This window comes from Sminthopsis crassicaudata, chromosome 2, assembly GCF_048593235.1.
Source record: "Sminthopsis crassicaudata isolate SCR6 chromosome 2, ASM4859323v1, whole genome shotgun sequence".
NCBI classification, from domain to species: domain Eukaryota; kingdom Metazoa; phylum Chordata; class Mammalia; order Dasyuromorphia; family Dasyuridae; genus Sminthopsis; species Sminthopsis crassicaudata.
The window spans coordinates 147,106,915-147,120,968 of NC_133618.1; the positions used below are offsets into that span (position 1 = coordinate 147,106,915).

General features: G+C 33.9%; 1 protein-coding gene across 7 annotated transcripts in view; it reads left to right on the forward strand.

Moving 5' to 3' along the window:
* FBXO16 (F-box protein 16) overlaps window positions 1–14,054 on the forward strand; it is a 75,929-nt gene that overhangs the window by 46,689 nt on the left and 15,186 nt on the right. For 6 of the 7 annotated variants that reach the window (XR_012486054.1, XM_074287580.1, XM_074287581.1 and 3 more), the window contains one exon: window positions 5,944–6,046. Coding sequence is in view for 6 of the 7 variants with exons in the window: in XM_074287580.1 (XP_074143681.1) it covers window positions 5,944–6,046 (103 nt within the window). In the remaining variant the exon portion in view is untranslated. Of the gene's footprint in view, window positions 1–5,513; window positions 5,667–5,943; window positions 6,052–14,054 lie in introns of those variants that run through there. The other variant, XM_074287583.1, reaches the window with a different exon arrangement.

The following is a 14,054-nucleotide window of genomic DNA, read 5'->3' on the forward strand; positions in this document are numbered from 1 at the left end:
CTGTTATCAAAAAATATGAGGAAGGGGAAACACAGGCTGCAGCGAGTTCCTCAGAACTTAATTGTTAAATTTTTAGTGTGAGCAATCACTCCTTGGAAATCAACAAAATGTTATAGAGAGATTTGCTTATTGTTTTATTGATTTAGATAAGTGATGAAGAAAATGTTAATAATGCACATTACACCTTAAAGTGTGTAGTGGGTATATTTCCCCATTGACCCATACTGGGGAAAACTACTTCAGTATAAAAAAGTAAGGATGGAATATGGATCAAGGAAAACTTTCTGGAAGAGTTATGACTTAAAGGAACTGAAAAACTGTAAACCCTATGTGCAGGGAGTACACTTTAAGCACAAGTAATAATAATGGAAGGAAGTAGAGTAAGATTAGGAAATAGTTTGTGACCTAGTCAGGTTCAAATATGGAGTATACATGTATATATGGAGGCTAATGTGACATAAGACTGTTGAAACCAGAATGTAAAAGACCCTTAGATCCAGTTTTTGCAGTAAACTCCTGAAAATTTTACTATTTTTTTTACTTAGACTTCTCAAATGATAAAATATTTGTAAAGTGCTTAGCACAGGGTCTGTCACTTGACTAACTCTTGAGGTCATTATATTTTCTGGCCAGTCAACTTGTCCTTTAGTTTGCTTGTATATTATTGATTTTTTTGGGTGATTGTGACTTTGCACAGTCTACCCTTATTTAAATCCAACTCACTTGCATGTTGTGGTATCACCTCCCTGATGTCATGGTCCTCTTTGAGAACTAAGGACAAACAACAACAATAATTTTATTAATTTAATTGCTTTTGTTTTTAGTTTAATTTGATTTATTTTTGTGTTTATATCTTAAAAGATTTGATATAACATATAAATACATACTTTGTATTTATGTTTGGTATATTTATTTTATGTAATCTGTTTTGTTTTTAAATTACTGTCATTTCTGAATAAACCTGCCTCTGAATTCAGACTTGCTTTACAACAAAGAAAAGGAGCTCACCAAAACCAATCAATCCTTCAATTTATAGTATTATATGGGTATATGCAATATGTCTTCCACTTGTTGCTTCAGGGTTCTTTTCTCCTTATCTTAGAATTGGAAAGGACATTTAGGAGTCATATAGCCTCATTATTCCATTCATTTAGGAATCTTCTCAACAACATGCCTGATAGGAGCTTAATAAATGTTTGTTAATAATTGATTAATTATAGATAGAAATGCAATAGCTAGTAAAGGGATCTAATGTGTGGGCTGCATAGTACAGCATACTGACTCTGTATTCAGAGGTCCTTGTTCTGATTCCTGTCTCTGATGCTTATTAATTATAGAGGTCATTTAACCTCCCTGGGTCTCAGTTTCCTTATCTGTAAAATGAGCAGGTTGGGCCAGACAGCCTCTAGGATCTCTTTTAATTCTAGAACTGATTCTATGATTCTAAGGAAGTTAGATTTGAGAATCATGATACTTATTCTGGATCCAGAATTAAAGTTTTTTCTAGTTCTAAGGAAGAGAGGGAGCCTCAGTCCATTCCAACTCTACTAATGTAGGCAAGAATCTGAATATATCCTCTACCATGAAACAAAAACCCTCTTTGGGATCCCTAACTACCCAGTGAAGTAGTTAACAACAATCTTGACATTTTTATCTTTAGAATTTTCAAAGCACTTTCTTATCTGTTATTCATTTTATCCTCATTCCTTTGAAGTGAGTATTACCATCCTCATTTTTCAGATGAGGAAACTAAAGTTCAGAGGAAAGTGACTTAACCAGAATCGCAAAGCTAATGAGCATTAGGGATAGGACTAGAATCTAGATTCTAGGTGTTCTTACTCCTCATATAGGATTCTTTCTGCCAATACAACAGCTCATCTACCCCTAGTTTTTTTTTTTTACTGAATGTGAGGTCCAGATTAGTGTTGAGAAGAAAAAACTTGGGAGGAATGATAGCATCATTTGGGGGCTTCTCACATAGAAGGAGGAATAGACTTGTCTTGCTTGAACCCAGAAGGCAGAACTTGGAGGAATTAATAGATGTTTTAATGAAGCAAATTTGTAATTTATTCAAGGAAAAACTCATTAAATTATAATTAATAGAGTAGATAGGCATGTCAGAAAAGGGGGAGTGCAATGGGAGCTATAATACTTCTAGATCTTGGGTCATTGTGAAAGCCTTTGAGCTTTTTATTCTAAAAAGATTGAAATAATTTGATATGATTGGTGAATCTTCACTATCAGTGATATTTAAAAGCTTACAAGGAAGGGAATAGGAACTGAAGAAAAGCAAATGTAGTCTCAACTTTTAAAAAAAGGGAAAAGAATACTAACTATAGATGAATAAGCTTAACTCCAATTTTTGGCAGAATTTTAGAATATTAAGAATATAGTTTGTGAGCATTTAGAGAGAGGAGCAATGATAATTTAAAGCCAAAGTGGTTTCCATCAAGAATAAGAAATGGTAAACTTTATTTTCTTTCTTTCTTTTTTTTCTTATTCCTTTCTTGATGGAATAATTTAACTTGTAGATTAGGGGAATGTAATAAATGTATAGATTCTTTTAGATTTTTAGCAAAAATTTTTTTTTACAAAAATCAAGGTCAATAAGCATTTATAAAACCTTTCCTATATGCTAGGCACAGAGATAACCCTTGGGGATACAAATGCAAGTAAAAAGAAAGACAATCCTTACCTTCAAGAAACTTATGTTCTAATGGAGGAATACAAATGGAAGGAACTTGGAAAGGGAAGAGAGTGGATACCCACATAGGGGTATGTTTGCAAAGTCCTGAGAGACAGAAGCAGAGTCAGAAAAAGAAATGAAATAGTGTCACCCTGGGCCCTTGATAAAATGGAGCTTCTAGAAGGAATTCATTAATGGGTGAAGGAGGTAATTGAACAGTTCCAGGATACAAAGACACCTGGTGGCAAGATGGAAAAGTTGAAGAAGAGTAGTCTAGAATAAATGATGCTTTGGTTGGGTAAATGTAAAACTGGTTGAATAGCTAGAACTAAAGAGTAATGGTTAATGATTTGATGTTATCTTGCAGGAAGGTCTTTGGTAGACTACTCATGTGATCTTTTTTTTTTTTTTTTCCTTTTTCTGAGGCTGGGGTTAAGTGACTTGCCCAGGGTCACACAGCTAGGAAGTGTTAAGTGTCTGAGACCAGATGTGCACTCTGGTCCTCCTGAATTGAAGTTTGGTGCTCTATTCACTGCACCACCTAGCTGCCCCCATGTGATCTATCTTTAACTCTTAACTGTTCAACATTTTTTTCAATGACTTGGATGAATCCATAAGTGATGTATTTGTCAGAATTGCAGGTGACATGAAACAGAAACAATAGCCAACACATGAGATGGCAGAATGCAATCCAAAAAGATCTCAACAAATTAGAATAATAGACTAAGTCTAATCAGATGATATTTAACAGTAATAAATATACTTATACTTAATTTTTAAAAACCCTCAACTTTCATAAGTACAAGATGGAGAAAGTATAGTTCACTGAAAAAAGATCTGAGATTTTGGTGGACTGAAAGCTCATTATGAGTCAGTAATGTTACATGGTATCCAAAAAGTCTAATGCAATCTTAAGTGTAGTGTTCCAAATGAGAAACATGATTGAGTTGCTATATTGTATTGTATTCAGTTTTAGGTGCAACATTTTAGCAAGTACATATATTAACTGGAATGTATCTAGAGGAGGGTTATCAGGATAGTGATCAGACTGGAGAATTTTGAATATGCTGGTCTTTTGAAGATATTGTGTAATATAGAGAAGAAAAGACTTCTGGGAACATTGTCTCTAAGATGAAATATCAACTTTTAAGAATCATTTAAAGCCTACTTTCTGACTCCTTTCTCTCTCTCTTTCTCTCTCTCTCTCTCTCTTTTTCTCTTTCTGTATGTGTCTCTCTCTGTATTTATCTATCTCATATTCTTTTATTTTATGCCTTCCCAGCTGTTCCCCAAACTCAGCACTATTTAAAGGGCTTTCAAGTAAAAGGAGAAATAGACTTGTCTTGCTTGAACCCAAAAGGCAGAACTTGGAGCAATTAATGGAAATTTCAGGAAGATGTATTTGTATTGAATTTAATGAAGATTTCTAATCTTTATAGCTGCCCACTTGAGCCGGAATAGGTTGCTTTGGGAGTTTGGTGGGTTCTCCTTTTCTTGAGATCTTCAAGCAAAAGCTGGATAACCACTTTATGGAGTCTATTTTACAGATATAGTATAGGACCAGATGGACTCTGAGGTCCCTTCTAATGCTGAGATTCTGAGATATTTCCTCCAAAAAAGTTGTCACTACCACCTAAAGACATTTTTCTTTCTGTCCAGTTTAATTATCTATCCTTCCCAGGCATCTTATGTCCCTTATAGAAGGGTTTTGGTCTTAGCATTTATCAACTGATCCTCTTTGATATGTTTGGTGACCATTCATTAAGATGCAAAGATTTTAATCATATAGATTTACAACTTCAGAATCATCCTTGAATCCTTGATATTTTATTTTCCCCCAGTTCATACCTAATCATTTGCCAAATTTTTTCTTTTTTTCTGTTTTCTTTTCTTCCCTCTCTCCTTCCCTCTCTCCTCTCCTCTCCCTCTTTTCCTTCCTTCCTTCCTTCCTTTTTTTTTTTTTAACTATTTTACCTAGATTAGAAATATAGCAGCTATTCATATACCTAATCCCATTGCTGCTCTGACTGTTTCATTTCTGACCTGGACACATTTACCCCTTCTTAGGCAGCTTGCTCTTGGGGATTCATCATATAGTTTCCAGATTTAGTGAGCTCACCTCACTGGCTTTAGCCCTGCAGTAACCCAGAACTCCAGAGCTCAAGCAATCCACACTTAAGATTCCAGGTGTGTGTCATCTATGTAGCATAAAGTCATTTGATAAGTCTTGTTGATCTGACCTCCACATCTCCACCTTCTCTTTTCTCACATAATCTCTACACTAGTCTAGGCCCTTATCACCTATTACTTGAATTATTGCTTTGTTGTCATAGTGTTATTTCAGTTGTGTCTGATTCCTTGTGACCCCATTTGAGCTTTTCTTGACAACAATACTGGAGTGGTTTGCCATTTCTTTCACCAGCCCATTTTACAGATGAGGAAGCTGAGGCCAGCAGAGTTAAGTGACTTAGGCTCACACAGCTAGAAAGTATTTGAGGTTAGATTTGAACTCAGGTAAATGAGTCTTCCTGACTTTAGATACATCTCTCTAGGTAGTGCCACCTGACAATCTTTGAATTATTGTAGTTGCCTGCTGTTTGGTGACCTAGCTTCTAGTCTGTCCCTTCTTGAATCTATCTTCTAGACAGCTGCCAAAATAATTTTCCATAGATCTGATTCAGGGATCTGTGCTTTAAAATATTTAGTGGTTTCCTATTGTCTCTAAGACAAAATACCAATTTTTCTTAGGGTCATTTAAAGCCTACTGTTTGGCTCCTTTCTGTATATATATATTTTTTTCATATTTTTTTTCTTTTATGTACTATAGGTTTCAGCCAAATTGCCCTCCTAGCTGCTTCTCAAAATCAGCATGCCATCTCCAGGCTCCAGGGCTTTGCACAGACTTTCTCTTGTGCCTGATGCACTTCTACCTCACCTTGATCTCTTAGGATTCCTAGCTTACTTCAAGTCTCAGCCCTAGGTACATTTCCTCCAGGAAGCCTTTCCTGATCTCCTAATAGTTAATGCTCTTTTCTAAACATTACATTTCATATAAGTTCCTGGTAGAATAGAAGCTCCTTGATTTTTTTTTTTTTATCCTTATCTGCTAGCATAAACCTTGTACTCAGTAGGTTCTTAATGTGTGTTAAATTGAATTGAATCCAATGATGGAAATATTTTCCCATATTACTTATGAAAAACTGATACTTGTCTCTTCATTTTTAATTTTTGCTAGTGCTTCTTTTCTCAATTTATAGAAAGAAGAAAGGAAGTGAACAGGCCTCAGATTTCAACCGACAATCACATAACAAGAAAAATAAATTTCAAGACAGATCCAAGCTGAGAAAAGCACAATCACTGGCAAGTATTTCTGATTGTCAATATTTTATTTCACAAGTACTACAGAATGCTAATTTGCTATCATCTCTTTGAGCAATAGAATGGTTCAGTTTTTCTAATGCCAAACTATTTTCTTAACTATGATACACACATAGCTCTTTATGAATCTTAAAGTTCCATATAAATATTAACTATTATTATTCAAATTTCTTTGCTATTCATTGATATTACAATTTATAATTATTAATATTAATTAACATTGATATTTATTTTGATATTATTAATATTAAAATTAATGTTGAGATATTTAACATATATTTGTATAGCATACATAATTATACCTGACCTTTACCACCACTCTATGATGTAGGCAGGACAGGGATTAATATCCTTAATAATTTCAGCAGCCTCCTAACTGTTCTCCATTTTTCCAGTTTGGTCTTTCTCAAATCTAAACTCCTTATTGCTGACAAAATAAGAATCATTATAGTAAATAGGATAAAGTTCTAGGCTCGGAATTGGGATAATTTTGTTTCTAGTCCTGTCTCTTTAACACTCAATTGGTGCATGACTAGTAAGAAAGTTCCTTGGTGTAACCACTTTTTGTCCAAAAGGAAATGGAGACTCAGGTTAAGTCAAAGGAATAAATTCTTCCCTTCACCATAGATTTGATGGGCATACTATTTCTTGTTCTCCCAATTTCCTGTGTCTTTATTTCTTTATGTCTAAATCAGGCATATATTTTGCCTATAGTAATAATGGTAAAACAAAACAAAAAGCCTTCTATTTGTTATGCTTTATAATCATAAAACACTCTGTACATAATGTTGTTTAGTTGCTTCCAGTCATGTTTGACTCTCAATTATCCCTTTTGGGGTTTTCTCAGCAGAGGTACTGGAATGGTTTTATCATTTCCTTCTCTAGCTCATTTTACAGATGAGGAAACTGAGGCAGAATAAATGACTTGCCCAGGATCACATAGCTAGTAAATATCTGAGGCCAGGTTTGAACTTAGGTCATTTTTATTTCTGACCTAATTTCTATCCACTGTGCCTTTGATTTCCACAATCTCATTAGGTAGGTAAGACAGATAAGGTTATATTCATTGTAGTAGAAGACACTGAAACTCAGAAAACTTGAGTATTTTGTACAAAGATATATAGCTCATAAGTGGTAGAATTAGGATTCCACCCCAGTTTTAAATTCAATTCTCTCTCCACCATAACATGTTGCTCCTAAGTTAGAGAAGAGCACAGAGGACATTAATTACTATGAGAATCCTTTCCCCCTTCTTTGATAGATCTATAATTTCACCACTGTGAATATATATATATATATCTTAGACTATCTGATTTTTGTTTCATTTTTCCCTTAATTCCTCTATAAAAGAACAGTGAAGAACTTTGAGGGTACAATACGATGATCCTATGTTACTTCCTTTTCTTATAATGTGACCTGTCTTTGATTGATATCCTAGATATATGTGCATATATGTGTGTATATGTGTATATATGTGTATATATAAGTATTACATACATACATATATAAAAACAGAAATAAATCAAGAACATTTCTTTAAGAAAAAAACAGATAAGTAATTGCATTTCTAATCAATTCAATAATTATTGACATGGAAAGTAAGTAAAGAGGTTCCCAAAGCAATCAAGGGACCTTGTGGGTTCCTTTCAGCTTATACAAGAAGTACTCTGAATGTTTCATATTCATAGGGTCATAGAATTGGACCCGGAAGAAATTTTGGAGATTATCTAGGCCAATAGTGTCAAATGCAAATAGAAGCTGGATCCTTGCTAGCTGCATGTTGACTTACAAAATCACAAATTAACATTATATATATATATATATATATATATATATATATATATATATATATATATATATATATATATATATATATGTATTATATATACATATATATGTATTGTGTGTGTGTTTCATTAAATATTGAAATCATTAGATTTCAATTTAGTTTTATAGCCTATATGCTTCCCTGATAAATTTGACACTTCTGATTCTAATCCCACTCTGCTCATTTTATAGATAAGGAAACTAAGGCCCAAAAGTGAAGGCAACAAGGGAAAGGAATAAGCATTTATCAAGTGCCTACCATGTGCCAAGTACTTTTCAAGTATTATTTAATTTGATTCTCACAGTTTCCACATCTGTAAAATAGAAAAAATGATGAAACAGAGTAGTAGATTAAATAGTGCACTGGACTTAGAGTCAGATGATCTGGGTGCAAAGCCTGCTTCATATACTTATTAGCTGGGTAACTCTGGGCAAATCATTTAAACTCTGGCTCTTTGTTTCCTCAGTCTTTAAAAGAGAAGGTTAGACCAGATCACCTCCAAAGACCCTTTTAACTCCAGAACTATGAAAATAATTGTTATAATACTTCAAAATAAATATAGTACTTTTAAAAAGTATTCTATTTTTAAAAATTTCCTAAGCAAATTTTATATTTCCATTGAATCTAAAAGATTTGTGCTACATTTATAAAACAGTGAGTTTGGCCCTCTTGGAATTCATTTAAGGACGAGTTCATTTTACAGTTTACATGCCATTGTCCTGAAGTGATCAAACCTGCCAGTATTCACAGCTGTCAATTTTGTTTTGTCTTTGTTCCTTGACAGAATTTGCTGTTTGAGAGTGAAACTTGTTTACCCTATTATACCCAAATATAATGCAGAACAACAAAATACAACTTTCTTCTAGAGAAAACTTTCTCTAACCCCTCTTAATTACAATACTTTATTTCTTTTAATTATTTCCTATTTATCCTGTACATGGCTTGCTTTGCAAATATCTATTTGCCTTCCATTAGATTGGAAGCTCTTTTAAGATAGAAACTGTCTTTTGCCTCTTTTTGTATCACCAGTGCTTAGTACAATGCCTGACACAAGGTAGGTGTTTGATAAATGTTTATTGAATGAATGGAGGGTGAGATCTTTAGAAATTTCCCAGTTCCTTTCACACTATTCCAACAATGTAATTTTGCAATCAAGCTGTTGAGAAAGAAAGCATTGGTATATAGCTAACCCTTAACTGAGAAATATCCATCTCTGATATACATGCTGGCCTTTTGATCCTAGGCAAGTCTCTTCAATGCCTTGGAATCTTGGGCAGCTCTCTAAGACTACAGGATTCAGAGCATTTGCCAATCTATATTACTCACCAAGGATTCCCCACAACAATCAATTCACAGGCCCAGACAGAAAAAAATCATAATAAGACTTTATCATAAATCAATTGTTTAATTACTCCATTCACCATTCTTTCTGACTTCCTCATCTCAAACACTCCTCCCTTAGCCATCACTGCACTGCATGTTTTGCTGTCTGTTATTACAATTACAATAAATGTAGGGTGTCTAGTTTGCTAGTATTTGTATCTCCTATACTTAATACAGTTCCTGGCATGGTGTAAATGCCTAGTAAATGTTTCTTCATTTGTTCATGGTAAGGTTATGAAGTTATTACTTGTTGTAATGTTTTATCTAAAGTTACAGTTAAAAAGCTAGGGAATTGTGGACAATGCCTCTATAATAAAACTTCCCTGAGTTGTTTTTTTTTTTCCTTTTTCAGTACAATCACTTTTCTCCTTTCCCTGTAATGTTCGGGCTAGCTTTCTGGAGGTTCTCCAGATGGGCTTTGGTCTCAGCAGGATAGTCACCACAAGGATAGTTAGGAATAGAGTCTATAAAGTCTTTATTCTCACAGTCTGTCTCCTTTGCAGTCTGTGTTTGTTATAGTCTGACCCAGCCTTGATCTTAGTGGAGGAGTGCAAGAGGCAGGAGAGCCACCAGGAGAATGGTCAAAAATGGAATGTCTCATTTCCAGTCTTTCTCAGCCCTTAAATATCTTGGTATGGTTACATCATTACAACATACTGATTATGTGTGAACTAGAGAACCATTTATATCACCATACTAAGTACTAAGTATGTATGTGAACTAGAGAACCATCATCTTATCAATTCCACTGAGTTAACACTTTGTTGTAAGTATCCTTGTTTCAGGTATACTTCTCCAGAGATCTGGTCCTTTACATTTCCCCCCTAAAATCCTGTTTTCAAATAAGATCCTGTTCTTTAAAGAACACTCACAAGATGAGGCAATTGTGGGGTAACTTTTGACTGACATTTTGTTTTACATTATCTTGATTTTTAAATATATGCATATTCTCCCACCTATATTCAGTGAACCATCCCTTGTAACAAAATAACAATTAAAAGAAAATAAATTCATCAAAAGTGACCAAGTCTGACATTATATTCAATATTTCAGATCCATAATCATCCTGTCTTCTCCCTTACCCCTGCCAACTGCTAAGAAGAGAGAAAGGTTCATTTTTTCATCTATTCTTGGCTTGTTTTGGATAAGCTTGGTCATGAGAGTTATGTAGCAGTTATTCAGTGAGGGGATTCTTGTTCTTCCTATTTATATTGTCATAGTCATTGGATATGTGTGGTCCTAGTTCTGTTTATTTCACTTAGCATTAGTTCATAGAAATCATCCCATGCTTCTCTGAGTTGTCCGCATTCTTTGTTTATTGTGGTATAATTACTATTATATTACATTCATGTATATACTTATTACATTACATTCATGGACCATGACTTTTTTTTAACCATTCCCCACTTAGAATGTAAATTTTTTGAGAGTAGGCACTGTCTGTTGCCTCTTTTTTTATCCATAATGCTTAGTACAATGCCTGACATAGGCATTTAATAAATGTTTACTGCTTTATTAAATATCTCCTTCTCCTTTTCTCTTTGCTTTTTCATTTGTTTCCTCCTTTTCCCTCTTTGTCTCTGCTCCCCTTTCTCTTTCTCTTCTCCTTTTTACACCCCTTCACTTTTTTCTTTCTCCTTATCTTGTAATTTCTACTTTAAAAATGCTTACACTGAAACTGCTACCACACTCAAACTGCTTAATGTCTCCCTGCTTTAAATGCAATGTCTTCAGCCTCTACATTCTTGTTATTCAATGACTAATTTTAAGGTTATCTATTTTATTATAGATAGACCTTCAGACAAAAAAAAAAGGATTGTTGTAAATGGGTGAACTTTGTCCTAGGCTCAGTGCCATGTGAATGTTACTAACTGAATGCAGTTCAACATTTGTTGTTGATATCATTGAATTTTCCATGCTAGAAGAGGGAAAGGCTAAGAGTCCCAGTACAGTGATCTCCCACTAAGGCTCACTACTTAAATTCTTGCTTCTCCTTTCCCTCCAGGAGAGATTGTTGTACCTGCTATATCATGTCCATTTTTGCTTGATCTTGCTCCACAAAATAAATCACCCTGACATTTCAAGCTCAAGCAGATAGCCCTGTTTCTATTTGGATATTTTGACAGTTACAGAATGACTATTTCTCTTCATTTAAGGGCTATATACTAAATATTGAATATAAATTGTGCCTTTTTTCTTGTCCTCAAAATGGCAATGTTTCACATGCCTTAGAAAGGAATAATTAAAATAAGGGTGGGGGCCAAATCTTCTTTGCATGTCACAAAGCCCCTTTCATATAGGTGGCATTCAGTAAATATTTGTAGAATTAATGAAACTAAACAAATCTGAACCTGAACTGAAAAGAAGTGCCTCTATAAAATCATGAGAAATCAGTTGGAATTGAGAAAATAATTCTCCCAAATTGTCCCAAATTTTCTCACAAACTTGTAAGGAAAATACCAAATGAACTGGATAAGTGCTATAAAAATACAAGCTATTGATGGGATTTTTACCTCTCAGCTTTAGGAACTGCCACAGATTTTTAAATTTTCATTTAGGGATAAGAGCTATTTTTATTGAATTATTCAAAAAATGCCTGTCTCAGTGGACTGAAATGATGTTTTTTGTTTTTTGTTTTTATATACATTACATGTAGTACATTACATATAATTATAATACATATAATACATTTATACTACATTTTATTCTACAATTAAAAGGTCCTAGGTCAAGGGTTTACTTCTTGAACCTTGTACTGTACTTGGCCCCACTTTTATGTCAGCAGTTAATGTTTATTGTTAGTATTACATCATTAAATGTGATATCATTTTATTGTTTTATTGTGCTTTGATCACCAAGGCTGTTGGTTATTTCTGAAAATAAGTTTTTAGTACTTTTCTAGTGGCCCCAAATTCTTAGAACCAAAAATATGCTAAATTAGTCAGGTGTGTATATGTGTGTTTGTGTGTGTGTGATTACATTTTATTTTGAATTTCTAGCTTAACATCATTGCTAGGATTTTGTACTAGGTTTGTAGATCACTTACCCATTTACCAACATGATCTTTCTATGAGATCCCAACCTTTTTTACTCAGTTCTGCAGTTTAACCTCTGTCTATTATCTATTAAGTCATATAAAATGATATGCTTCTACTCAGTTATTTTGAAAATTTTATATATATATATGTAAATAGATATAGTTTATGTATATATGTGTGTAAAATTTTATCTTAGAGCAATAATAATAATGATGATGATAGTGTCAATTGTATAATGTCTACTATGTGACAGGTACTATACTAAGCATTTTACAAATATTATCTCATTTGATCCCTACAACAACCCTGGAAATTAAATGCTATCATTATCCCAATTTTGCTGTTGAGAAAACTGAGGCAGGCTTGCCCTAAGGTTACACAGCTAATAAGTGTCTGAGACAGGAATTGGACTCAAGTCTTCCTGTGCCTCAGTGGGAAATAAAACAAATTATATGAGTTAATCAGTATTCACAACTCTTTTAATTCCTTCAATCCTTTAGAAGTCCTACTCTGAAACAACCAAAATAGCCCACCATTCATTCATTTATTATGCACTTACCATTGTGCTAGGTTGTGAAAAAAAGATTCAAAGTTTGGTTAAGATAGTCCCTTAATTCCAGGAACTTACAGTTTGGTAGGGTATGACAAATGCAGATGACTATAATACAGAAAATTATATGATAAATACATGCAAGTTTGAGAAAACCAGGAAAATTCAGAGTGAAGGTAAAATACTAGTTAAGCTTTAAAGCAGGGGTGGGGAATGACCATCCTGTGAGATGTATAAAGTCCATGAAATCATTTGCTAAGACAACCACAGGCAATGATGAGCTAAAAGCTAGGTAAAACAACTTCCCACTGTTTGAGTTCTAGAACTTGATAATTTTGTATGGCCTTCAAAAGATGTAAATATCCAAAATAAATGACCTGTGGCAAAAAAACAACAACAACAACAACAACAACAACAAAAAACAAAAAACAAACAAAAAACCCCAAACCTTGATTTAAATGATGAGTAGGAAAAGAGAGCTATACATTCTAGGAACATCCTAGAAGTACATCCATAGGAAACACTAAGTAAATTTACAGAGGTAGAAGAACTTGTATTATGTTTCTGGGGCAGGAGGGAAGTAGGAGGCTAATTGGTTGGATCCCAGGGTATGTGCAATGTATCATTAATGAGATATGGTTATTTTGCTAGATTAAGGAAGGTCTAAAATTTCATGAAAAGAATTTGCATTTGATTCTTAAAATAAGAAGAACATGACTAAAACCATGCATAATAAAAATTATTCTGACAGGGATATAAAGCATGGATTAGAAGTGGGGTTGGCTAAGGGAAGGGGATACAGAGAGAAAGATGAGGGAGAAAGATTTTTCAGGAAGCTATTATAATAGTCCAAGCAGTTGAATAAGGGTCTAGGGTGGAAAAAGTGGGCATAGAAAGATGGTGGGGGGAAGGAGAAGAATACTCCAGAGCTGGAACTTAACAGGCTTTTTATTAACTGATTGGATATGAAAGTTTTGAATATGGGAGATAAGGTGAGTGATATCATTATAGGTAAAAGTGGTCCATTCAGGAGACCAGGTTTAAGGAGAAAGATTATAAACTCAGTTTGACTTTGAATTTTAGTGGATTGTGGTATTCTCAGATGGCAGTGTCTTGTAGGTAAATGGAAATAGAGATAGAGTTTAAAAAAGAGACCAGGACTAGAGATTAAGGTTGCCAAGAAAGAATGAG